The following is a 27,932-nucleotide window of genomic DNA, read 5'->3' as shown; positions in this document are numbered from 1 at the left end:
ATAAGATCCATTTCAGGGGAATCACTGCTCTCAGTAACGGTAAACATTATCGATCCTCTGTGATGATAGATCTTATAATGCGTGACAAATGGTGTTTTGTGAAAACCGAGTCTGAGGTCTCTCTCCTCTTTTCACCTGCCCATGTGGTCTTTCGTGGCTCTATTCAAACTTTTGCAGAGCCCAAAACAAAGAGAAAACTCACAAGAAATACACATATGAGTTTCTCAGGTATCCACAATGTGTGTCTTGGAATTGTGAAGCTCTGTCTGACAGTTCTGTGATCACGCAAACCTTATGTGCCCATCAGGGTACGGGTGATGTTATCTGTTGAACTCCCACTTTTCTCAGTTGATGCTGAAAACATGAAGTAGAAGCGCAATATCATGGAGGCAGAGAGAACCACTACCAGAGATGCACTTTTTTCAATTACAGCCTCGCAGTATATGTCCCTGTGAGACCGAGTGCCACATTAACGTAGGGAGGTGAGAGAAAAGAGGTGTGTGTGTGTGTGTGTGTCAGAGATAGATAAACTGGATAATGAGTGAGTGCATGCAATTAACCTTTTGTCATTCTGACATTAAAGATCTTTTGTTGAATAACTTAGGCATTTTAAAAGTTATAGAACATACTATTACTATATACTATGTATTACTAAATAATACGTCATCCCTAAAATAATACCTAAAATTTGTCTGATTTGTCTTCAGTCTCGCGCCCCCTCCCCCCCTTACAAAAAAAAAATTCTTTCAACAAATTACAAATGTGTGGCATTTAAATGACACTTCCAAGTTGGAGACTGATGCAAGTATGATGAGAGCAGTGGCTTCCCATTATTATGATCCGAGGGGAAGACTGAGGGAGAGTGGATTGTAGACTTGCCAGTCCAGAAGTCATTGCATTTAGGGAGATTCAAGATTTCACCTCAAGCCATTTTCTACCATCTTCCTGTCACGCTCTGTCTCTGGTTTGAATTATGGTGTTTCCAAAAAATTTATTACACAGCTACAGAATTTCTGTCCCATTTGAAAAAGACATCTTGGCCCAGCTTCTCCGCTATAGGATACTACTGATTTGAATTGTGGATGACTGATTGATTCAGCTCCTCATAATTTTCTTGTTTTTGTTGAATCATAATTAGCTGTTAAAGCATTCCAGGTCAAAGAAGCCACATATGAAAGCAGTGAATCTTTTTTTTTTCTAAAGCTGAGCTCTAGAGCTGAATGATCTTTGGCTTACCCTAGGTCTTGGGTGAATAGTGTTGATATTGCTTTTAGCAGAGTGTTTTCTGTACGCATACCTCTGCTTGATCAGATCATCCCAGAAATCTGACTCTCAACTTTGGGTATTATTCTTGTCGTCCACTTATAGAGGTTGAGTTGTTTTAGCCAACAATAGCCCCCTATTCTCAGCGCTGATCTCAGGATTCAACCTCAGGACTCCAAGGAGCGGACCCTCGGTGTCTGTCCTTGAGTATCTTGTTCTATCAGCTGGAGAGCAGCTCGGATGAGGGAGGAATGCTGCTGCTGCTCCGTGTGGGAAGCTGTCTGCAGTAAAGTCCAAATAAATAGGGAGCCCGGTGCTTCACTCATCACTGGCATGGAGTAGTGAGGCCTCTTGGGCATTTCAATGTCTGGTCACTCACTTTCTCATCATGTTAAAGACCCATCACCCCAAATATGGCAAGAGCTGAGAGATAAGCTCTTTCAACACCAGGAATCTGCGGCAGAAGCCAAATATGAGTCAAAGTTGGTGTTAGATAGTTGATGAAAACCATCTGCGGTATTTTTGTTTTTAGATTTTTGACCCCTCCATGTTTTCTATGCCTAGTTTTGAGCCACACTTGCAGCATGGTTCTATAGATTGCAATGTCAATCAGTCCGTTCACCACTTTGGTCCAGACTGAAATGTCTCAATAACCGCTGGATGGATTGCCATTAAATTTTGTACATATGTTCATGATCCCAAGGGGTTTGAATCTACCACTTTTTGTGGTCCCTGGATCTTTACTCTACATTTATGGCTTTCAGTTAAATATCTTGATGGCTATCAGATAAACTGCAAATGGATGTTGTGCCATGAAATGAGGTACAGCCCTCAGGATGAATTAAAATAACTTTGGTCACTTTATTTTTACTCTAGCACTAGAGTTACATCAACAACATTTTGGTTTATGACTATCACTGACCTGAGCATTTACAGCTGCCACGAACAACCACACTCATCAAAGAAAAGGAGGAGACACAAGGTAATTTAAATATGGGGAGAAAAACGCTGACAGTCTATCCTGAAGGTCGTTCATAGCGTTGACTCACACAGGAATATGCCGTGTGAAATGTGCGTGAATGTCAGATTGTTGATTTTGGAAAATTATGGAAATTACTTCACATAACCACCCCTTCAATTCTGATGTTGTAAAAATGTAGGGGGAAGGGGTTACGAAGCTGCTCATCCATCCGACAAACAGTCCTGATGAATCACACTGGCAGCTTTAGTCTTGTTATAATGGCAGAGCTCTCTAAATGGTCCTTTCATTGCTTGACCCACAACCACAAAGGACAAGTAGGGGTTGGTACAATTATTACCCTCTCAATCTAGCACATAACAGCTTCTCAGTCCTTTTAGAATCTATAGGACTGTTGTCTTTCACTGTTAAAGTCTGACTTGCCTGTTAAAGGATGAGTTATGAAAGAGACTTTCTTAAAGGTGTCCATTCATACTCTTCTCTTCATGGTCATTTTCAGTGTCCTGATGATGCAAACGAAATGTTAGGCACAGCACTCCCCTTTTTGCTCTGACAATGCACATTTCTCTTTTTCTTCATTCTTAAAATAAAAAATATATTTTTTTCCTCTCTTTCTCTGTCCTTTCCACCAAGTTCATGCAGACCTGAGTTTCATATTGCAGCCAGCAGAGCACAAAGACAAAATGAATTTCAATTCCTCTCTCATCCGAGCTTCACTCACTGAGCATTGACTCTGAGTGTGCACAATTAAACATATAAGTGCTTTTACCTGGGAGATGAAATAAATGATATATTGCTTCCGCTGTTAATTGAGACCAAAGCTGATCATGAAGGACTGCTGCACAATTTTCTGTTCAGCTTAAATATTGGCGAGGTACTACAATTACATTGGAGAGATTGGTGTATCACCAAATTAGAGAGTCCAGAATAATTAGTGGTTTTTAATTTACAGCTACAAACACTTATCTTGGTTTACGTGCTAATGAAAGGCTAATTATGAGATCCAGCAGCTGTAACAGCCAGCAAATAGACATTTATTGTAAGTAGTAGTGCTCTAGTGCAGTCAGACACTGAAGGGGAATTACATTGTGGCATCTCTTTCCTTTATTGGTTGATCACTCTCCACACGGTGTGAAGGCAGAAACTGGATCCTGAGACACGGTGGCTGTTACGAGGATATTACAACACACCAAAGAGCTTGCGTTGCTTAGAAACAAGCATCAGTTAGAGCACTTATCAGATTAACGAGAGCCACCATCACTATTACGCTCAAATTGCTGATCAGTGTCAGCCAGTGTGTTGAAAGTCCATGTTGGTCACTCATACCTTTTGCCATGCCATTGGAGGTTGCTGAAGGTTCATGGGAAAGAGTCCAATGGCAAACACTGAGGAAATTACTAGCTTCCCTCCCTTTAGGCATTCGGCACCTTAATTGTTGACCCTGCACTCCATACTCTGACCTTGTTTTTTACAGCAGCTGCCGTAGTGATTTAGCTCACTGCGACATCTGACATCGCAACAGAGACTTGTTTATGACCCAAATCTCCAGGAATTAGGTAACAAGCACAGTAATGGGGCACCTCAAAGTTTGGCCTCTGAACAGTCACAGCGTGAGTTTTAGGAGCGTGCAAGCCATCGCAGCAGGCCTGGATTGTGCTAATCTTTGGCACTTGCTTGTGTTCAAAAACATTTTTTAGATGCTCACCAACAGAAATGTCATCACCAGGAGCTGGGACAAAGCATTAAACAGAATATGCTCGGTTCCTTTCTCAGCAGAGGAAATAATTTCTCAATGATAAAAATGATGACATGCAAAAAATGGTTTTGCCACACAGGAAGCGCTTGAGTTGTCCGGTGTGCCTGTGAGGCAGGTACAGGAAGATTTAGTCAGGGACAGAGGTTTTAAAACATAGGAAGCAGGCCCAGATGGCTTGTTGCCGCATCCTTAATTTTGTACCCCTCCTCTGGCAGGATGTTGGAAAGGCCTAACTCCTCCACTAGTGGAGAGGACAGGGATGTCATCCTCCTCCATGGTAACAATGAAATCAAAGCTGGGCTGCCAGTCAGTCCGTCGCCTGGCTTTGGCCCGGCCTTGTCTCCAGATGACAGAGGAAGCGGAATTTATTTCTCTCAGAGAGAGAGGGAGAGAGGGAGTATATTGTAGCCTGAGGCCGGCTGACTCCACATCCAGAGAGCAGGTCTGCTCCGTGGCCTGCCTGGCCTCCTGTCACTTGCCGGACATACAGGGTGTTTCTATTTCAGAGTGCTTCAGCCTTGGCCCTTTGCCAACTACTGTGGCACTGAAATAACTGTGTAGATGTACTGTCACCTACATGTTGCTCTTCGACCTTAAAAACTTACAGTTTTGCTCTTTGCAGTTCCAGTAATTACATTTGCTGTCTCATTCAAGTCTGTTTAACCCTTTGAGCATCAGTTGAAGAGGAGGAGTCGCAGCTGTGTACAGTATATAGATCAATTTAAATGACTTTCCAGGTGTTCCCCTCATTCATACAGTATATAAACACACAGCAACAGCACAAGTAGCTAATTACGATTACCATTTCTGTGAAAACCTTCGTATTTTTGAAGGCCTCCCACGTCGCATCCTTTCTGCCAAAACGAGACGCTGAAAAAAGCTTTATTTGTTTACACAAGGCTCCTCTTTTCCTGTTCCTGTCACATGACTGATCAGAGACAAAACTACAGAGGATTGAGGAAACACTAATGGCAACATCTCCTTCACTGTCCATGAAAAAGGGAAGTGGGAGAAGCGTGAACAAAATTAAAAAAAATTAAAAAACAGGAAATTTGCTCACAATGAAAAACATTGCGCCGCTTTTCACACGAGTTTCAGTGTGGACTGTGACGTAGCCACAGGGAGAGGAGCTCTCGTCTTCACGTGTACCTTTGATGGGGCTCGACTCTTGCCTGCCTTGTATCTGTCTGCTTGTCAGAGAAGCTTTACATTTTTAACTGGCGTAGGGTGCCTTATGGCAGCTACGCTTCTTCCCCTGTGTGTGTTATGTGATTTATCTTTACGCACCAGGTGTCCTCCATAAGCTGGGAAGTCCAGTTTCAGTACTCTGACTGTGACAAAGCCACCACTATGAGACCACTAAGAGAGCTCAGCAGAGGATAAAATGAGCAGAGGAATTTAAATGGGTAAAACATCTACTGTGTTCACCACTGTGTTTTCTCCCACTTAATTGAGCAATTCTACATTTCATTTTGCCATAACTCTTCTCGACACAAGCACATAATGCATTGGAACTGAAACTCTCTTTGCCTTTGTAAGAGCTACTGTATATTTAGTTGGAAATTTTCCATTATTTCCATTTTACGGCATGAGAAAGAGAAGGCATGTACACGTCTAGACATCAGTAGGGACAGAAAAAGTGGAAGCAAGTGATTTGAGATGCACATTTGTTTGATTTATGTATTTCTACTGTGATTTTTAAAGAGTGGGCTGCAATATATTTTGCAGTTTTCCCTTTTTATTACTTTGTAGGAGGTTTGCCTTATTTTGATAGGGTACAGCAGCAAATCAGACAGGAAATGTGAGGGCAGAGAAAGACTGAGTGACGCGTAAAAAAGATGTCCCTGGCTGGACTCAAGTTACAGGTACATATGCTTTTCAGTGTGCATATGATTTTGTAGTTTTAATGTGAAACCTAAGAGTGATCGGAAACCAGCTTCACTGTGCATCCGCATATGTTTTGGGATTGCATTTTTCAGTGTCACTAATTTCATATTTCTAGCATATTTCACAGCACTAAGTTGTTGCAAAACTCTCGCAGCAGTCCTCTGCACCTCTTGGTATTCTAACACTTCAAGCCTAAGTGCAGAGCTACTGAAGATGTTCCTCTGGCATGCTGTTTACCTATTTCAATTGCCAAGAAGCCAGTGGCACATCTTTCCTCTCTGTCAACCAGGTATGTGGAGCTGACACATCAAAGTGTAGCGTGATGCACATGCTGAGTGAAGAGGCACCATAGTCCTAGAAAAATTCTGACTTCTTGCACATGGCTCACATACATACTGTACATACATCTGACACTTCCATCATGACAGAGGAATGCAACATAAAAAAGACACAAAGACCAGCTGCGTCAAGCCATATGTCTAATGCAGTCATATCTATATGATCACATGGTGAGCATGTCCGAGAACACGACAAACCAAAGTGTTTTCACTGCCTCATTCTTATCTGTATTACTTTTTATCTACCTAGGCATTTATCATTTCCTCTCTTTTATTGCTGTTTTAAACAAATACCCGCCTGAAAAGTTGTTTTAGGCCACTCAAACCTTCATGTTTACTTGGCACATCCAGCTGGAGCTGGTGCAGGATACACACATGCATGGCTCCCACAGTGAGAATGGGTTTTCACAACAACAGAGAAATCACATTTCTCAAGCGCAATGTCAAGTTTTTACAAGGGCATGTTCAGTGAGCTGTTTCTCTAAGACAAAACCATGCAAGACGACTCCCAATGAAGAATTATTTTCTGAATCTTCATTAATTGTTGAGTTTAATTATTTGTGACAATCCCAGCTGAACACAAGATTTTGGAAGTTCATTGAAGTCATTGTCATTTCAAGTTCTTGAAACAAAGAAAACTGGCTACAACATTAATGCTTCACCATCAGAGACTGTTAATGAAGCTTTTACGTGTCTGAAGGATTTTACATATCTCACCTTGTATGTTTATGCGGTGTATAATAACATGATAACAGAAGGAGTAAATCAGCTTTGGATATACTTAGTCTTATTCTTTGTGGGTAAAAATGTGATGTTGCTTTTTGTTGGTGGAAGCTAATCACCCAAAGCTGCTGCTTATCTCCGCACCACCAGCTGGAATGCATGGGAAAAGAAGGAAACCGAGCTCAAATATTATTTTGGCTCACTGCCCCGCATGTTCACATTTGTAAGGTGGTTCTCCACGAGCCAATCACCATGCAACGGATTTTTTTTTTTTAAGCCTGGCAATCATTCTGAGCAAACAGATGTTGATCTGTCAGATGTTCCTGGCTACAGAAAATTATCAGCAAAACGTATTTGTTTTGTGTGTTTTATCAAATTTTCAACAAATCACATATACTTTGCATTCCTAGCCATTTTGCTTACCACGCTGCTGTGTATTAAACTTTAAAATAAAATCGAATTGCAGATTTTTTGCAACTGATGTGTAATCTATGATCATCAACTCTGCATTTGTTTTTGCAAGTCCCATTGTCATTATGAGTTAATGCAGTGTGCACTTTTCATATCAATCTCACTGAATTACAATGCAATTGTAATTTACCACTGACAAAAATTAATGCAGACAAGCTCCTTACTGTGATGGATGAAGCAACTCAAGCAAGTCTCAAGTGTGTGGTGTAATGGATTGATTTTCATATCTCACAGAGATGAATTTAAAAACTAGTGGCTTTGTGGTAAGTTGGAAAGATACGTTACACAAAAGAATCCGTTTGAAAATGCTAAACTCAGGACTGAACTGAGACACCAGGCACCAGGCATTTTCGGTTTGAAGCTGCTGCCTTGTGTACAGAGGGCTAACGCAGTCTCCTTAAACCAGAGTTCACAGCTGCAGCTCTGCTTACTCTTTGTCCACCTACATAACTGTCTGTGCTGACTCTCCCCCAGCTGAAACTGCTGTTCAGGAACAAAGCTTGTACAATATATGGAGACTGTTAACCTTTTTTTAACTTCACTATTTAATGAGTAATAAGATAAATGAGGTAACTGAGTGATAACAGTCATAACAATCTGTCAAGAAACGCAGCATGAAAGGTCACGGCAGGAAAATGTGTTTATTATCAGGACAAGATATGTTATCAGCCATGAACTTGTATGGATTGATGTGTTTGGTTTTCTTTGGCATTCGCTTCACATAGCTGTACATTGGAGCAATGTGTGCTTTTAATTATATTTGACAGAATGCAAACACTTGCTAATGGGATTATAGATTTTCTCAAACCCTTTATGTAGCTGACAAGCTGTCAGGCCTCCATATCTGGTGTCTCACAGTTTGGAAACATGGTGTATACATTATATAGTACATCCATATGGAAGATATTGACATCTGACACCAAGCATTTTCATCATTGTGAAACATGGGGGAAAGAACTAGCTTCTCGTGGAGCATCAGGGCCAAGAGTCACCTACAGTATGCATGGCATAGAAATGCCCTTTTCCCACCTCTCATCAATCTGTGGTGTCCAAACAGCGGAGATGTCGGTGGCTGTTTTGGCCCGCAGCCATGTGTGCAACCCAGCAGGCATTAAGTTATGACTTTGCAGCACCTCCCCCAGCAGTTATCAGAGAGCCACTTCACATGACAAGTGATGTATTAGAGATCCAAAGCCTTGACAAATAATGTGGCACACATTAGCCCCAAACTCACCCTGGAAACAGACCATGTCGGTAGCACCGACCTCGGAGTACACCAGCATATTTGTTATGAATTGTATCAGTTTGAATGATCTGTGAAACGTTCTGCTTGACTTCAAAGAGCTCTTAGCTTGACTCCGTGTGGGTGTAATGTCATCTTTGCCCTCTGGTGTATGACACTCTTGCGATAGACATTTCAGTCAATCTTACTGTACGTTGGAGCATTTCAAATAGCTAAAGCTAAAGTCTTCCCTTTCATAGTAAATGTAACTCATCCAGGTTTCCCTCCCAAATACACCTGCAAACATCTTGATGTCTCTGAGGCCATGCCAGTCAGTATTGACATTTGCGTTCTGTCTGTCAGTGTGGGCAATCTCTCGACAGATTGTGAGGGAAGCATCCATCACTGAGACTCAGCTACAGTTCAGATTGAGCTCAGAGCTCATCACTCAGTCTGTACATCTGCCAGAGAGAAAAATCACACCAGCACACATCAGCCTGTACACCATTTCTCCTCGGAGATATGTGGTCCTATGTCCTTGTTAAAATCATAACTCAACTCAAATAATTCTGAGGGCATTCATTTTTATTAGAGTCATATCTGTGGTGGTGTGTATTGCTTTCTGCCACAGTGTGTTATTTGATACTATCGCTGGAGGGAGACAAAGCTGGTCATTTTTAAACTCTAAGTGACAAAACAGGTCATTGGCCATTACCTTTAAAACGAACCATGTAAGTGTTTTCTGACACTTTTCCCCCATTTTCCACAGGAGGAGATCTTTTTTTTTTACAAAAAAGGTTTTCAGATCTGCCACACGTAATGTTTTATTTTGGCTAAGTTTAAGCAACTACAACCACTTGGATAAGGATAGGTAAAGATTTTGTGGTCATGGTTAAAAGAAACCAACATTGACTGCCGGTAGGGAACAGGATGCAAACTGTGGTCCCCGGGGGCAAAGTCTTTCACTTTGTACATCCAACCATCCGCCCCGACATCCTTCTGAAGACGTTCAGTGGCCCTAAAGTCACATAACTTACACTTTTGCCTGTCAGAGCAAAATTCATTATTCAAACAGCCACAGGTGTTATAGGTGTTTGAACATCAGACCAATGATAAAGCTTTAACTTTAAAAAATCAGTACTGATTAATTCTTCGCTTGGGCCAATGCAGCAAGCTGTAAACACAACACTGACATAATCACCTTATAAAGTTCTGAGCAACATTAGCATTTATGTGGAGATAAATTTCTCTTCACCCAACAAATGTAAGTCCAGTATTCACTCACCTTTTACCTCTGTTTCTGGCCTCAAATCCTGAAAAAAATATTTGGCTCTTTAGCAGCCAAATGCTCCACTATGTTCACCAGCTAGTCGCTACCTTTGCCTGTTTGGTGCTGAGCAGCTTTTATACAATTAGAGCATTCGGTACTGATGAGAGCAGTGAGAGTGAACCAAAGGGGTAAAGTTGTTGGCCAGAAAACCAAAACATCGTGCTGAAAGAACTTAAAACACTCTTTAGAGCTGAGGGAGTTTAGAGTCAAGTGATGATACTGTTCATCACAGTGGGCCACCAGTGTCACAGTACGCATAGTCATTTAATCCATTGTTAATATAAAAATATTGATTAGTGCAGCTTTAATGTTGTCAAATCCATTTCTATTCTAAATGTACCTCCCACAAATCATTTGAATATTTTGGTTTGTGGCCAGAGTGGAACATCCTGGTCTGTTGAGCACAGACTGAAATCTGACATCTGAAATCTCTGGGATGCGTGGGAGGTCCAGCACTCATCTGTCTGCTCTCCTTTGAAACTGAACTTGCACTCAAGGAGATGAACTCTCATGCTCTCCAACCTTAGCATGTGTGAGGGAAAACTGTTATTCCTAAAATAGTGAAGACGTGAGCTGGTCCTGACAGAGAAATAGCTCTTGGGGGTTGGCTGGAGGCCATAATTGGCCCCTGTGTATGTTTCTCAGACACATCCTGCTGTTGTCTTCACAACATTTCAGGTGTGAGGACAAAAGCTGTGTTGTGTTGTGGTGGGGTGGTGATGGGACTGAAGCTGGTGGCAGGTTCACATCTGAGCTGAGACAATATGTTGGGAAAACTTTGCTTATCCTCTGGGGCAGAGTTAAAGATCTCTGAACGTTTAGGGAAGGAATACCCTGCTGTGAGCCGAGCTGTGAATGAGTAAAGGACCGCCATCGCTTCCCACTTCAGCTCCTCAACATGTTTGTTTTGTGTCAGTACGACAATACTAGCTGTCCTATTGTACATTAATTCAAGTGTTATTTTGTAGATTTTATGTGCTTTTAAATTAGCATTACATACATATCCGCACAAAGATAGAAACAGGTGTCACTTAATGGTTTTGGCTCAACTGTGATCCCTGCAGCAGTTCAACAAGGATATTGGAAATGTGAATGGATATTTTTCACCAGAAATAGTAATACACATAGGAATAGTTCAGCATTTTGGGAAATATAATTATTTGCTTTCTGGCCGAATGTTAAATGAGAATGTTGATACCACTCTTGTGTCTATACAGTAAATATGAAGCTACAGTCTGGGGCTAGTTAGCTTAGCTTAGCACAAAGATTGGAAGTAGGGGAAACCACTAACCTGGCTCTGTCTGCAGGTAACGAAATTCCCCTCTAAAGCTCAGTATCTTTTGTTTAATCTACAAAGTGAGGAATCTTGTTGTTTCTGTGACTCCAGCAAGTCACTGCATCAGGCCAAGAAATCAGCGGACATCAGTTTTTGTACAAATTAAACAAACAAGATACACAAAGTGTTAATTAGTGAGCTTTACTGGTGGCAAGCAGATTCTGTTTGACTTCCAGACAGAGCCAGGCTAGCTGTTTCCCCATGTTTCTAGTCTTTGTGCTAAGCTAAGCTAACCACCTGCTGTATAATCAGAATACAGACATGAGAGTCTGTCAATATTCTCATCTACAGTTCGGCAAGAAAGCAAATTTGAATATTTCTCAAAATGTCACGTTTTTTCTTTTAAATAAAACTAAATATAACATAGAATTGACATGCTATTGGCAGTAAAAAGCTTCTGGTAAAATATCTTTCTTAATTTTTATTAATTATTTCTCATTGATAGTACAGTTTTATTGAAAACAAAACCCTTTCAGTGATATAAATAACCAAATGTCAAAAGTAAACAAATGGAATTGGTTTACAATGCAGCAGAAAAGTGGCCTTGAATGTTGTCATGCCACAGTGTAAAAATGGTCAGCTATATTCACTCACACCCTCGTTTTTCACTCATTAAATAGTTTCCTCCTGGGGGGTGTTAAACTTCAAGTGAAGTAGAAGTAAAAAAGTTTAAAAAAAAAAAAAAGGTTTGAAGGACAAATATAAATAAAGATTTTTGACCTTGCTGTGTAAAAGTCTGTTGTAATAAAAACTGTATACTGTCTATACTGTAACTTCACTGTATTTATGACTGGCCGCTCGGAGTTGAGGGTATCTTTGAGTTGAGTTGAGTCTGTTTGTGATATTGAAGGGAACCCAGGCCGATCAGTCTCCTTCCACTGGGACCAGCCTTTACTGTAAACATGATTAACAAAATATTTACATAAGAATAACTGGGCTCTATTGTGCTCCCTGGGCAGCAGGATGTGTTGGAGGAATGAGGTTTGTGTACAAGAATTGCAGCTGTCCAGAGCTCTGGGTTTTGATTGGCAGCAGGTCATGAGTGACTGTTATGAAATGGTTCTTGCTGCTTTCAGCTGCTCGGGCTGAAGTCTGTCTGTACAGCCTGTTGTCTGTATTACACATGCTTGAAGATGTGTGAGTCATTAATGTCAAAATGTGAATCTGATGCTCTGTTGCACATGCCACTTGACCCCAAGCACTTTTCTTTTTCCGTGAAAAGATAGACTTAAGACATTTGTTAATGGTATGCAAAGTTTTGCTTGTTAGCTTTCAGGTATTTGAATTGCTGCTCTGCTTGTCCTTGAATAGTTTACCCTGCTTTGTTTATTATGCTGGGAATCATACAGTACATTAAATACTGGACATTTATCACAATTTCTTTCAAATGATAAAACGGTTATTGTTTGCTTTAATAAGTGCAAAGAAAGCCTCTGCACCCTCATACACACCCTCAGTCTGTGCTGTGTGTGTTTTCATCTGTAATGATATCCAGGTGGGGCATAAGTCATGGTGACACTTTTATATATGAAAGACTGTAGGTGTGGAGTCTGGCTAAGTGCTAATAGCACCCTGAGGGGATGCTGGGAAGGTAATGACATTCTGGACCGGCTGTATTAACCAAGCAGAAGTCAGCGAAGTATATGCATTAGTAATGAATCAAGGGCAAATGGTCTTTGTGGCTATGTCAGAGGAGGAGGCAGGGAGCTCGGAGCAACATCGCCTCATGAGTAGGCCGTGATTTCTCTGTCTGGGTGTTCTCAGCATGAGTGACCGAGTGCTTTACCCACAGATTGCCTTACAGCTTGTAAATGTAATGAACAACGTGTTATCTGAGCTGCCGTCGTGTCAGGTTTCAGATCCTTAATGTGTTACTGGGATTTGACAGCCTAACCAGCAGCCTTGTCAAATCCACTAGGTCCTGACTGACCTGTGTAACATGAAACTAATGCAGTTGCTGTGTTTTCTCCCTCAGGTCTGGTGATTGGCTTTTCTATGACTCCACCCATCCTTGACAGCTCCAGAGGCGACCTAGTGATTCCAGTGCACGAAACACTCACTATTACATGCAGGTACGTTCAGTTGCAGTGGTGGCCTGTAAACAAGTAGGCTAAATTTGATCAAGCACAAATTTCAAGTACTTGTACTTGAGTATTCTCATTTTACTTCGACTCAAATCAGAGAGAGATTACATTTTTTAAACCAGTACAATTGGTTATTCTTATACAAAACCTATAATAAGCTTAATATGATGCACTGTTAGATAAACTGAACTACCCAGCTGTAAATAAAGTTAGAGATGTTACCGTTGAGATGTTGCCAAACATTTTATGGTGTCAGTTTCTCAAATGTGAGGATTTGCTGCTTAAATTAAATACAAACAAAACAAGGACAAAATAAACAGTTTGAAAATGTCACATTGGGCACTAGGAAATGATGATGGGCATTTCTCGATATTTTCTGACATTTTACAAAGCAGTTAACTGATTGAAATTAAGATTATTTGATTACGAAATGAATCATGAGTTGCAGCCCCATATGAATTAGTTAAAAAAAAAATAGCACATGCTCAAGCAACTACAACAGTAAAAGGCTGCTTTATGTTTCAGCAACTAAAATTCAAGCATAAAAGCATATAAAACTAATAGGGGCCATTTTTTGGCATTGAGTACTTTTGAGTACATTTTGAACATTTATGATTAAAGTTCCTCTCCAGACATTTTTTAAACTATGTAAAAAATATGAATGAATATTTTGTTTAACATGGTTTTCCCACATAAAAAGTGAAGCACATAGAGGCTTACTTCCTCATTGAAAAATGTGGATCAGGCCTTATGCCCCGCCCACCACCGATTGTTGTCAGTTGAAACAGTGCATAACAATATGGTTAGCAGAGGAAACATGGGAGAGACTCAGTCACATGCTTGAACCTCAGTCAGACCCAGACTCGGGAGTTTTTGAGGAGTTTATTGTCAACAAAATCAGCAACAAAAGATGTATCAGAAGGTAAGCGTAGTTAATTGGTTGTTTGTTTGCTTGTAACTGGCAGGCTGGCACAGTTTTAGCGACGGTGCTAACGCAAACTCTTGCTCTCTGTGCTGATAAGGTTTTGATGACTGGGGAGGAAGCAGTGTATATCAAGATAGTTAGTGTTGGAAGAAGCATCAGAGAGCTTCAGCCACATGTTAGAGCCAGACAAATGAGCAGTCTGTTGTGACCAAACTCAGCGACTAGCATACATATCAGAACGGTTAGCGCTGTTAGCATCTTTTACTTGTTTATGTTGTTGGTTAGCTCGCAACTGACAGTGCCTTCGTGGTTGTGCTAGTGCAAACTCTTGCCCTCCGTGACAAGTTTCCGTTTTTTTCTTCCCGCTGCTCCATTCCGCAAGTTGACAGGATTGGTTCCTTAGGTTATATGAGGTATGAAGGTGGAAATAGTCAGTCATGCTGTTGACTGCCTATTTCGTTCATGATATATCTATTATATAAACCACATCGTACACACATGTTAACAAGGTTAAAAACTTGACTTTCATTGGAGGACTTTCCCCCCATAGCCTTCCCAAGTGGTATTAATGTTGGCGCTGCTGTTGCAAAGACCAGATTGAATATAATAGAACATAGTAAGTTCTTTATTTAGATTATCAAATGGAGTCTGAATCATAGATGTTTCTGGCTGCTTGAAATAGTGTTAGCAACATGGCTTCTGCTATCAGCCTGGCTATACTGTACCAAAAGCGACAACTGCAAGAATCCCAAACTAGAAAGCCTGATCTCACTGCTGCAATAAAGGCAGAGTAAAACACCCAGTTGTTTTGATTAGTGGGCAGGTTTTGTTATTTAATGATCTAGTAGAAATAAAGCCAACAGAATGTTGGTTTGGAGCTCTCTAAATAGACGGACTGACCATCGGGACGATCGGGACTACTGGTACAAATCCTGGTGGATGTCAGCGCATTAATTTATTTGCAATAAGAGTTCTCCACTCGAAGTTAAGTTAAGTTATTATATTTATTTGCTATTAGAGAATCACAATCAGCATGTACATGGATCTCCTCCGATCTGAAAACCACAGTCTGCAAGCAGTTACCTGTGGCCAACGTCCCAGAGAAGAGTGTCTATCTTAGCAGTTACACAGAGTTTTGTATATATTTTTGTAACTATCTGATTGGTGAAAAAGCTGGGGAGAGGCCGTGGTTTAGACTCAACTCTCCCTTCGTTGGTCCACAGGCTGGTCCCAGCCTCTTGGCACAGTGCCTCCTTCTTCTGATCTGACCGCACCTGGAGAAAAACCTACTCTCCCTTTTCATGTAACTGCCACTTCACCATGCTAGAAGTTGTTGTTTACATTAAGCAACTGAGGCGGTCACATGACATCCTGTTCTTCTGGTGTCTCCCTATGTGTGTGTGACTGCCTTGAGTTTCACCCTAGCGCCCCCTAACGCATAGCAACAGTAGTCATCATAATATAAAAACAACACTCTCTTAGCAATGTAACATAACTTTTAACATTTCTCACAAATCCCTCCTTTTACACCTTTTAAGGTGTAAACCTTCATCAGCAGTAAGCAAAGGTCACAGGCTACAATACCTAGTGTTGGCTTCTCCTTGTACAGGTCGTCCGTTGTGACCTGGAATCATATAACCCTCTTTCCCTGTAGGTAGAGCACTCAATGAACTGTGCTATTGTCCTTCAGTAAACTGTATGTTAAGTGGGGCTCTACTGGAGGTGAGAGACCGTTTCGGTCGGAGGTGAGCTGTAGCTGCAATGCTGTCAGTAGTATTGGTGGCGTGATTATTATTAATCTCCCACAATATAATGGGGAGTACTATGATTAATGATATGAACAAAAACGCACACAATGTTCCCCTTAGCCCACACCAGCCTGGGTGCCTAAAGGGGTGCCATGGTCGTCTGTTTAATTCAACCATGGTGTTGATGAGGATTTTGTCTTTTTTTTTTTTTTCAGTCTATCTCCTTTGAACCCTCACCTTGTTCAGCCAAATCAGTTCTAACCTCCGCCAAAGTGCGTGAGGGCGGAGATGCAGGTGCACAATGTGTCAGGTGGTGCCAATTAGCTCCAACTTTACCTTTTACCTGGACCGCGTTGGAAGTTACTTCAGTAACTTCATAGGGTCCTGTCCATCTGGGATCCAGCCACTTTCTTTTGTGGACTTTCACCTGCACCCAGTCTCCTACCTTTATTGCTGGAGTTTTGTTTCAGCAGATGGTGGGACAGTTTCTTTGTTTCCTCCTCTTCTTGCTCTAACTTGTCTTCATATCTATGATGGTGGTGATCTAAGTGTTCAACCCACATTTTATATGGGAGCTTCTGAAGTCCCACCACTTCTTTCAATGCTTTCTGGACTCCTTCTGGGAGGCCTCTTATGCACTGCATTTGCCACAGTGCCTGCATTGAGTCTCTGGAATCATGTCATGTGTCTATGTGTTTGGCCCACAATTCCGCTGCTCTCTTCAGATAGTCCAACATCTCTTAATCCTTTTTCATTTTAACTTCTCCCACGCTGTCCACATTTCTTTCCGTAGGATATTCTCTTCTCATGGCGTTCCACACTTGGTTTCTGACAGCATTCAGAGGTGTGTTATAAGGTGTTCCACTCGCCACTCCCCCTTCTTTTAGTATTTTCTTTGCAACTTCTTTCCCTTCGATTTTCCCTAGGAGGGCTCTCAAGTCTCCTACACACAGGGTCTCTCCCATGGTTTGGCTTTCTAAGGTAGTGATCCAGTCAGATGCTCCTCTTCCTAATGGTGGTAGCTTGGCCAATAAGCCCACCATGTCCCGGTGTGCGAAAGGGACGTACGCCGGGGCCCCAGTAGTCGTGACCCTTAATGGATAACTGCCCGCCCCAGTAGGAGGTTCCTTTGAACCACCTTTGTTTCTGGGTCGGAGCTGCATGTGGTGGATAGATGAAGGGTTCCTTTTGGGTTCAAGATGTCTGTTGAACTGTCCGGTAATTACGCCTGCTACCGGCTTCAGATTCACACTCTGCCAGGCATTCGGGTCAGGGTACTGTAGTGACCATAGCTCCTGTCTCTCCTCCTCTTCATTTCCTTCTTCATCCTCAGTAGTTTCTTCTTCATCGTCAGCTGTGTATTTAACTCCGGATGCCCCCATTTCAGCCACTAGTGGGGTAGGGCCAATGTCTCTCTTTGACCTGCACGAGACAGTGGAGGTGGAGGAGGATGCGTTATCAGCATGATTGGTGGAGAGTTCTATTATTGAGCTCTCTAACTTTCCCACTTTCTCATCCATAGTCTTCATTACACTCACCATTCTTTCAGTCATGGCGGCCATCTCTTTTTGGAAACTCTGGTTATTTTCATCAGTTGGCATTTCTATGTCCAAAACACGTAATAGAGGTGCTTGGATGGCTTTTTCTTTAGTCTGTCCTTTCATTGAAGCATCATGGTTTGGGGGAGGCTCGATTGGTAGGGCTGGGTACAGGGAGGGTGCCATAGGCCGGACCTTGGCCCTTTTTGTTTTCCTCTTCTGGTGTGGGTGTGATGGGAGTCATGACTGTCGTCTTTCCCTTCCTGCCTCCCCTCGCTTATCTTTCTTTGACCTTTGTTGTTGCTTTCCTATGTAGGTGATGATCTCACACAGCACTGTGGTTGTTACTTCTTTATCTCTTATTTTCTTCATCCTGGCATAGGCAGAGCCCCAGGAATGTTTTCCCACTGCCACAACTAATGTGGAAGCTATGGAGTGTTATTGCCTCCCTCCTTGCCCATGCCAATGACCTCTCACAATTCACTCTCCCCCAGGCTCTCAATTCCCCTCAACAGCCAGCCAGTTTTTTTATGGAGTTCAACCGAGCAACTTGCCCAATTGGTGGAATGCTGCTTCTGTTAACACTGCTAGGTTTCCACAGCTCAAGCAGGTTATGTTATCACTGCTAGGTTTCCGCTGCTCCCCTTTCCACCAAGACACTGTTGATCACTACCACCCCACTTCACCATTCATTCATAAATTGCATGCTTCACACTTCTAAAAAAGGCCTATTATTCACTGCCAACTTGTATGTGAATTCCCAACATCTCCTAAGACTATGTAACTATCTGAGCACTCCGTTAGCGTTTTCACACACTATTTTGCTCCAAACAATACACATCCGTCCGCTTTTTACAGGAATTACCCCATACAATTTTTACTTTTTACTTTTTAATTTCGTGGTCTCCCCTGAGCTTGTGCCTCTGCCGTGAAGCTCATTAGGAGACACACACACATCTATCTCTTCCTGACATTGCAACAGACTAGACACTGCACGTCTACAGATGTGAGTTCTTAGTGGTACTTTTCAGACTAGCATGGACCGGTCAGCTGGCTCCAGGTACCATTCACGAACCAGAGAGTTTAGTCTTCCTCCAGTCTTTTCTTCATATTATTCCACTAGTCACATCTCAGGTATTACAGAGATCAAATATGTTCCAAACTTTTACATCCACTGATCACGATCTTAGGTCGTGAGTCAACAGTGATGTCAAAAACCTTTATTCCAATTGCTATCCTCCCAACTTAAGGTTGTAGGTGCAGTTTCACGTATCTGTTTTCTCAATGCTTCATCTCATCTTATCTCATTTACTTTATCTCTTTTTTCTCTTTAATCTTGATTCTCCAATATTACACAATACAATGACATTTATCTTTTAACTCTATTCACTTTATTCCGTAAACCATCTTACCTCCTATGCACTCACAGGAATTTATATGTAGCCAATGTACAGAATTTTGGTTCTTAAAACAACAGGCTTCTGCTTACCTTATTTCATGAGCATACTCGTGAGTGACTAGGAGTCCGGGGCTCCGGTCAGGTCCTGCTGAAAATCTTCATTCGTGGGCCGGATCCAATTTTTCTTTTGCAAATCACGTCATGGTCACCAAATTTGTCAGCGCATTCATTCTCCACTCAAAGTTATCCGTTGAAACCAATATTTATTTGCTATTAGAGAATCAAAATCAGTCTACAAGCAGTTAGCTGTGGCCAACGTCCCAGAGAGGAGTGTCTATCTTAGCAGTTACACAGAGTTTTGTATATATTTTTGTAACTATCTGATTGGTGAAAAAGCTGGGGAGAGGCCATGGTTTAGACTCAGCTCTCCCTTTGTTGGTGCACAGGCTGGTCCCAGCCTCTTGGCACAGTGCCTCCTTCTTCTGATCTGACCGCACCTGGAGAAAAACCTACTCTCCCTTTTCATGTAACCGCCACTTCGCCATGCTAGAAGTTGTTGTTTACTTTAAGCAACTGAGGCGGTCACATGACATCCTGTTCTTCTGGTGTCTCCCTATGTGTTTGTGACTGCCTTGAGTTTCACCCTAGCGCCCCCTAACGCATAGCAACAGTAATCATCATAATATAAAAACAACACTCTCTTAGCAATGTAACATAACTTTTAACATTTCTCACATGGACCGTAAAAACAGTCCCTGCCAGTCTCTTTACCAGCCATCTCTTCAGTCCCAGTAGTAGCCCAGAACTGAATTTCTGTCCCAGTTCAGTTTCAGTCACTCTGTCTTCGTCTTTTTTGCCTCCTCCGGCAACGGTGCTGGGTAGTGTGTCCACAGGTACTCTGGTTGTTCCACCATCCACCATTTCTGCTACCTAAAGCAAAGCGCTATCCTCTTTCTGTTCAGGTTGTGCAGTGGCAGATGCACTTCCTTTGTGCCGTAAATCAAGCATTCATTTTCCTGGGAGATTTCGTACCTGGTGGCAGACAGAACTGCATAGTGAAAGCAAGGCTTATAGGGAACCAATCTAAATGCAGATTATTCTATAGCCTGCAAATTTATTTCATTTCATTTACTTCATAATGATGAATTAAAACAAAATTTAAAAAACATATTGCTGCTTTAAGTAACATAATTGATGTAAGACTTTTACTTGTAATTGAGTATTTTCAATGGGTGCTACTGTTATTTTACTACTACTTCCTCAACCAGTGATTCATTGTTATTATTAAAGATTTCAGTCCAGTTTTCAGAGCATTTTTTATGCAGTGTGTTTCTGATGGAAAATAGTCATGTGAATTTTATTCATGAAGCACAAAATTACAGGTTTTACTGAGAGTGACTATTCTCAGATGCAGTTTGAATAAAAAAAAGAATCACACACAAAAAACTCTGTTAACAGGGAAAAAAGTGGTACTCTACATTTTCTAAACCATACAAGTAATAAAAGCCCATGTCCTATAAGACACATAGAGACTTTTTGTTTTAAAACAAAGCCAGCACTCATATAAACCAAGTCGATGTGAGATATGAATTCACTCATAATAATTGTCCTTTATCCTTATGAAATCTCTGCTACGCTGTCCACTGCCAAGCTGTCACTCTACTGACCGTTTTGTCTCTGCGGCACAAAAAAATGCTGTCTTTGGAAAGCTGGTGATACTTTTGGACTTTTCCCAAAACAGGTCTTAAATAATTGTTTGCATGTAAACCTCACATTTTCGCCAATCCTGAGGGAGAGGAAGTCAGTTTCATTTTAGTCAATTTAGTCTTCACAATGTACATTTTTATCCAATCTAGACAGATAGATGCTATTCACAAGGGCTGGAAAATAACCCACAGAATACTTCCATTGCCCTTTGTCCATTCCCTGTCATCACATTTTGGCACCGCCTGCAAATGTTTGTACATTGACATTTGCAGTTGGTGGAGGCAGGTGGTGAAAGCATAGCTATCAGTTTTCAGACCACCATTATGATCCTACTCAATCTCGCTCATAATGCCTCCAGGTTAACATGTCCGCCCGTAACTGAATTTATGTGACAAAGCACAAAGCAAACAGGGATATGTGGATACACAGACAAATTTATAGCATCACACACACACACACACACACGCAAACACTTTGGTCTCAACTTTAATAGTCAAAACATGACATTTACAAGTGGAATGTGAGTAATGGCTGTAATTTGATTTCTTAAAATAGAAACTTTAAATAGTTATATTTAGTACTAATCAGTTGTGCATATATATACAGAGAGCTATTATTTTAAGATAGGCTTATAGAGATAGAAAAATGTGAACTTATCCTTCCTAATATTACCTGTGGATGATGATTTATTATCCGATGGTCATACTAATGTCAAATCTGTTCCATGTCCTTTGACTGGATGTGTCCTCAGGGGACAGCACACTCTGGCCTGGACCTGGCCTGATCAGACTCTGGTGGGACAGGAGTTAACCGACCGTCAGGCCCAGCTGTCGACCCCCAGGGCCACCGGGCAGAGGGTCGCCTTAGTCAGCGAGTGTCCAGGGCAGCCGGGGAGGCCGTACTGCAAGAGGCTGGTCCTGAACAGGGCATGGGGCAAAGACACCGGCTACTACCGCTGTTTTTATAAGGATGCCAAGGTCATCATTGACGGCACCACTGCCGTCAGCATTTATGTCTTTGTCAGGGGTGAGCCACACATTCACAAACACAGCCACCCACACACAGACGGATACATACACGCATACACTCATGCTGATGCTGATGCAAACTCCTTTGACAATGAAAAGTCACAATATTTAAATGACTCATTCACCTCGCTGGCTCAGCATAAAATATTCATTATAAAGGTCTGCTTCAGTCTTTCCCTTATTTCATTTAAAAGTAATTGTCAGGGTCCAGTGCATCTCAAATATGAAAATGAAATGACAAAACATCTTATTTTCATCCATGACTTTACTTTTCTACTCGGAAGTCATTTTATGTTGTAGTCAGTCTGCAGTTTGCGAGGCCATTTAGCTGTCTGAACTTGCTCTGTATTTAAAGAGAGCATCTTTCATCTCCTGCCTGCTGCCCTGGTCTGCAGCTCTTTGGCTTGGCTATGTGGACACTAGGCTTTAGTTTCTCTTTTCCTTGGGTTGTTCACAAGAAAACCATAGCTGTTGTACTGCAACAGATCTCCTGTTTGAATATGACTTCAATATCAAAGCCACCCCTGCATTATTAGAACTGGAGGTTGTTGACTTGGCCCCAGGAACACCCTGGAGGCTGGCAAGATTAATGTTTCGGAAATTAGAGATGCAAAGTGTTTGATAAAGGTAGGAAAGAGCTGTTCATTCACTTTTCTAATTACAGAAAGGATATGTTATTAATTTATGAAGATTGAAATACAGCATGAGCTCCCTTTTAGTCTCATGAGGCTTTACATGTTATTTATGAGAGCCTCAAATCTGATTGGGGCTGCACAATAAAATGTTTGCTACACATCTTTCCTTGTTTCATAGTGTGTCATATATTAGGATTCAGAGCTATTGCTCTCACTTTCCCTTTTAGGCTGACTTTAGGACTCTGAGCTTGTCCTTAAGGGCTGCCTTTTTTCTTTTCTTCGCCTTGCTCCATGTGCTGTGGGAGAGAAGTAGAAGGGGGAGGATAGAGAGACAGATGATTGTCATGTAGGGGAGTCCTGCTGACCAGTCCACTCGTGTGAAACGTCTGTTTATCCCCTCTGACAAGGTGCCAAAACAGTTTCCACAGATCTAACCAGGGGGCTGATCAGAAGCAGATGAAATCACAGCCATAAATTAGACCCAGCGTGTAGGGAGATGAGAAAGGACGCATGTGGGTTCAGTTAAACAGGCAGACATCGGCCCTTTAACCCGTATGTGCTGCACACAATCCTATAAACACTCAAAAACACACGAGTGTACAGTATGACCCAAATGCATGAATGTACTGTAAATGCGCTGGCTTGCATACACACACACAGGCACATGCAAAATATACAAACACTTCCTCTGACACACATTTTCACCTACATTCTCACACACACATACACACACACACACACACACCCAGGCTCATATCCCTCATGCTTTGCAAACTCTTCTTGCCCCGGGTGGGACATTTCCTCTTCCAAACCGATTGCAGTCTAATACCTACAGTGATTTATTGTGAAGAACTTAAACTGCGAGGAGTTGTGTATTATTTCTGTTACCTGTGTGTATTTAGACCACCGCAGGGGAGAAATATAAGCCTCTCGATAGGACTGTTTGTACCCACCCCACCCTTGCACCAGCTTGAAGTGCTGCAAAAAAAAGCATGAATATAATAGGAGGTTTATCATGTCAAAAAAAGAAATAAAGAAAGAAGTGAGCAGTTTGAAGTCATACAACATCTTTGGCTGCTATACAGAATTCACTGCCATTGACAGGAAGAACTGAGAGATAAGCATTTTCATTATAGTGTGCGCTCATGCTGTGGGAATATAAGGTTTTATAGTGATAACGGTTGCAATGTAAATTGGTGACAGTTTCTGTGATGTCTCCGACAGCTGTGTGCAACAGTAGCTGCAAGTCGCAGACAATAAAAAGGGAAAAATCAAGGTGTGACATCTCGGGGTGAAATTGTAACACTGTTTAGAGGAGGATTAAACCCCTCGGCTGTCTGTTCCTAAGCTGACACGTAATAGTAGCTCTTAATGCTATTTACTGTGCAGGGACAGGTTGAACTGTTGCATTACATGGTAATCGTGATTAAATCCACGTATGGTGTGTCTTTGGGGGTCATTATCAGGCTGTGAGATATCTGCCTGTCCGCTCATGAAGTTACCTCAGTAATAGCTGTCATTATCCCAGCTGCTATCAGCGTTACCTTTTAACAGCTCTCTGTTTCTATCTGCATCCAGACACCGAGCACCCTTTCCTCAGGAGAGGCAGCTACAGCGAGGGCAACGGAAATGACCTGGAGACCATTTTAATCACACGCTTCTCCACGCACATCACAGTGCCATGTCTCGTCACGGTGCCCGATCTGAACGTCACTCTCCATGCGGTTTGTACTCGCCACAGATTTCTTACACTCTGTCCCTCCAATTTGAGCTGTCAAGTTTTAATTGTGGATTTTAGCTCAAGCGATTTTTTTTTTTTGTTTGTGTTTGTGTGTGTGTGTGTGTGTGTGTGTGTGTGTGTGCATGTTCGTGCGTGTGCGTTATCTCAGTATCCCTCACCTCTGGAGCAGAGCGGGATGACCTGGGACAACAAGCGAGGCTGGTCTATTCCCCGACAAATCATAGACAGTGCATCAATGCTCATCGGAGTTTTGTGTGTGGCCACACTGGGCGGTAAAGAGTACCAGTCTGCCAACTATCTGCTCCACATTACAGGTGAAACACATTATATTGGTGTTGACTCAGGTTTACAGGGTTCGGTACCCTCTGGTGTTTCAGTCAAATGTTCATACAAACTTTAAATTTAGCAGCAATAGAAACACAGCAGAACAGCAAACGCCCAGTACAAATATTTATTAGATTAGATTTGAGGTTGTGCTCTTGTTGAAAAGAAAAAAAGCTTGAAAATGAAAGATGATGCTAGGCCAACTGCATTGTCACAACAATTTTGTAAGGCAGTCATTGAGCAAATTATGCCTTAATAGTATCAATTTGTAATAATTTTATGTCAACTACTCCCTTTTTTATGTGGGGACGTGCCATTATCCTAGCAGAATTTAAAGAAAAAATGGAAAGTAAGAGAAGGCCAGGGCATAATTAAATTTTAAGAAACTAAGATGAAGGGACAGGATTTTATGTCGAGGTTCCCTCTCGTCGGGGCTGAACTCTGAAAGACTCGCAGGCTCTTTGCTATGTTGTGTGAGATCATTTACCTCTCACTTCAGAGGGCGAAAGGAAACTCATACCCACCGCTGGCCAAAAGTAACAGCAGCATCAGTCACAGGAGAAACTGAGAGCGAGTCTTCACTCGGAACGGTAATGGAGCGTTTGAACAATCAGGCTATCACAGTCTGCTGCAAAGACATCACCAGCATATGGGTTTTTTTTTTCACCACATGTCATTTCCAGTGACTGCACAGAGAGGTGGCTTGAATATCAGAGGCCAGTGTCCAAAGCTTTCTTGCCTTTTCTCTCTTATCTGGAATTGAGGCTTCACTGTACTCCATTTTAATTTCCTTCACTGATATATAGCTTGGCACAGAAATGTGAACTTGTGACAGACAGCTTTTTTATAGTGGGATGGCTCCTCTGGTCCAAAGGAAAGTCATTTCCTCTGGTCCAGCAAGGAAGGAAAAACTGCTGACAATGTCATCGTGACCTCTGTCACTGTCTCCCTCCCTCTGTCCCTCTGTTTCTCCCTCCCCCTTTTTCTTTTTCCCGGACAGGAAGTCAGGTTTACGATGTCAAGCTGTTTCCTGAGGACCCAGTGGAGCTCATGGTGGGGGAGGCCCTCACCCTGAACTGCACAGCGTTGGTGGAGTTTAACGCTGGGGTGGACATTCAGTGGTCCTACCCTGGCAAAGAGGTACATAGCAGCAGCAGTCAACCTGAATTTCAGAGAGTGTTTTCTGATACTCAGAGTGTGTTTCTTCTTGCCAGACCAACAGCTGGGTGGACACCAAGCCCCATCGTGAAGCTCTGTCTCATGCCACAGAGGCTGTTAGCATCCTGACCATCCACAGTGTCAATGTCACAGACAGTGGCACATACTACTGCAACGTGACCAGCACAGACAGAACACAAACCCAACAAACTCAGGTCACAGTTCATGGTAAGCACTCGCACAGAGCAGTCTACATTTACTACCTGGCCTTCCTCTATTTCAGTAGATCAATCTCTTAGCTTAAATACATACCAACCATGGGTATATGTAGATGACAACAATGCTAAGAGTCTGTACTTAGGCACAACAGGGCTTTGAGCCAAATCCCAACATCAGGATGCTAACATGGTTACAATGACAAGGCTAACAGGCTGATGTTAAGCAGGTATAATGTTTAGCATTTGATAATTAGCACTAAACACAGGGTACACCTGAGGATAGCAGAGATGTCTCTAGTTTTGCAGGTATAAAAGTTTTGGACAAGTTAAATTTTGACCTGATGGCAATAGATGGAAAGAGATGCAATCCATAAGTTTTTACAATTTAATTCCTTAGTGGGACGTGAATATCTGACCCAGATTTCATGGCAATTCATCCAACAGTTGTCGAGATATTTCACTTCAAACCACATGTCAACCTCAAGGTGCGGCTGGGAATGATGAACCTCCAAGCAAGATTTTGTGCCAATCCTGTTTGTAGATGATATTTCACTTGATAAGTTAAAACTTTGACCTGAGGGTGGCACTAGAGGAAAGGTCAAAAGAGCACCAATGTCAATAAGATTTATCCTTTGGACGCCCTGGATATCTGTAATGAATTTCATGGTAATCCATCAAACAGTTGTTGAGATATTTCAGTCTGGACCAAAGTGGTGGACTAACCCACAGACTGACATTCTGTCCCTAGAGTCATGCAGCTAGCATGGCTAAAAACATATTAAAACAGCCCTATGTCACTTGCTGAAGTGACACATAGCACACAGAACTCTCAGGGCATTGAACTGAGCAATGGTGCATTTTATTGCTTAAACTTTCCATTTGGAAGAAGAAGAAGAAGAAGAAGAGTAATTTTTCCTAAAAGAACTGCTTTAAAGGAATTGCTAAAGGAAACCAAATTGAATGGTGGCTCTGAACCCAAAGATAACCCAGACTCACAGCATTAAAATGTGTTGGAAATATCCATACAAACTTAAGTTACTGTACAGATACAGCACAGGTTTGATCTGAGAAGTTCCAGTGGACATTTCTACTGACATTTTGTGAACGAGTGAATGTCTCTTCTTTCAGATAGGCCATTTATCAGCCTCGACTACAGAACTGGACCAGTGGTGGAGGTAACTGCTGGCCAGAAGTCTTTCAAATTACAAGTAAATGTGACTGCCTTCCCCACACCCGAAACACAATGGTAAGATTAGACTCTCTTATGTATTCATTAAATCTAATGGGCAATTTTGAAAAGCGTAATTAAGCCTCACGCAACTGAGATGTTCAGATTTGTTTAGGGGCAAAGCACCTCAGCAAGAGTGTAGTCTGTGGTGTAGCAACTTAGTGTTGTGTGTGTGTGTGTGTGTGTGTGTGTGTGTGTGTGTGTGTGTGTGTTGTGTCCAGGTATAGAGATGGAAAGCTGATAAACCACCGTCCAGAGTTCAAGATGAAAAGAATGAGGATGCATCTTAACCACGCTTTGGAGATTAAGGATGTTTGTCAGGAGGATTCTGGGAACTACACGGTGGTGCTGAAAAATAGCGCCGCTGCGCTGGAGAGGAGGCTCAACATCACGCTTGTTGTCAACGGTAACTAGACTATTTGTCTGAATCACACCAGGTGTTCTGTGGAGATGAGCACTAGTTGACAAAACTCTAGAGGTTTTTCTAAGACAGGCAGAGAGAGTGCAGTGCATTTTAAGTTGTTTCAAGCACAACAATGGAAGAATTATGGTAAGTGCTTGGCTTTAAACATAAAGGCATAATTAGGGTCTATTCTGATGTTCTTTTGAATCTGTTGGGAAAATTTAAATCTTATTTTTTTCTTTTTTGTCAGAAAAAAAAGCTTAACTATTGCAAAAGCAGAAACAGTAAACAAAATATGCACAAAATGGTGGTGGAGACAGATTGAACAGTTGTGGGACCTGCTTCAACTTCTTGTTAAATTTCTATGTGCAGATGTAACATCAACTTATTGCTTCCACCCATTGTACAAATTACAGAGGGCGTGCAAAGACAAATGAGCTCATGAAGGTATCATAAATGATAAATCATAATCTAGTTCTACACCAAGAGAA

At 41.8% G+C, this 27,932-nt stretch overlaps 1 protein-coding gene across 2 annotated transcripts in view; it reads left to right on the top strand.

Annotated features, from left to right (window-relative positions):
- flt4 (fms related receptor tyrosine kinase 4) overlaps positions 1–27,932 on the top strand; it is a 51,065-nt gene that overhangs the window by 3,496 nt on the left and 19,637 nt on the right. For both annotated transcript variants that reach the window (XM_056382296.1, XM_056382295.1), the window contains exons 2-9: positions 13,281–13,377; positions 21,458–21,732; positions 23,948–24,093; positions 24,259–24,424; positions 25,435–25,574; positions 25,649–25,820; positions 26,939–27,056; positions 27,260–27,444. In XM_056382296.1, the coding sequence (XP_056238271.1) occupies positions 13,281–13,377; positions 21,458–21,732; positions 23,948–24,093; positions 24,259–24,424; positions 25,435–25,574; positions 25,649–25,820; positions 26,939–27,056; positions 27,260–27,444 (1,299 nt within the window). The remainder of the gene's footprint in view (positions 1–13,280; positions 13,378–21,457; positions 21,733–23,947; positions 24,094–24,258; positions 24,425–25,434; positions 25,575–25,648; positions 25,821–26,938; positions 27,057–27,259; positions 27,445–27,932) is intronic.

Source organism: Seriola aureovittata, chromosome 8 (genome assembly GCF_021018895.1).
Source record: "Seriola aureovittata isolate HTS-2021-v1 ecotype China chromosome 8, ASM2101889v1, whole genome shotgun sequence".
Taxonomy (NCBI): domain Eukaryota; kingdom Metazoa; phylum Chordata; class Actinopteri; order Carangiformes; family Carangidae; genus Seriola; species Seriola aureovittata.
This window is presented reverse-complemented; position numbering and strand designations above follow the sequence as displayed.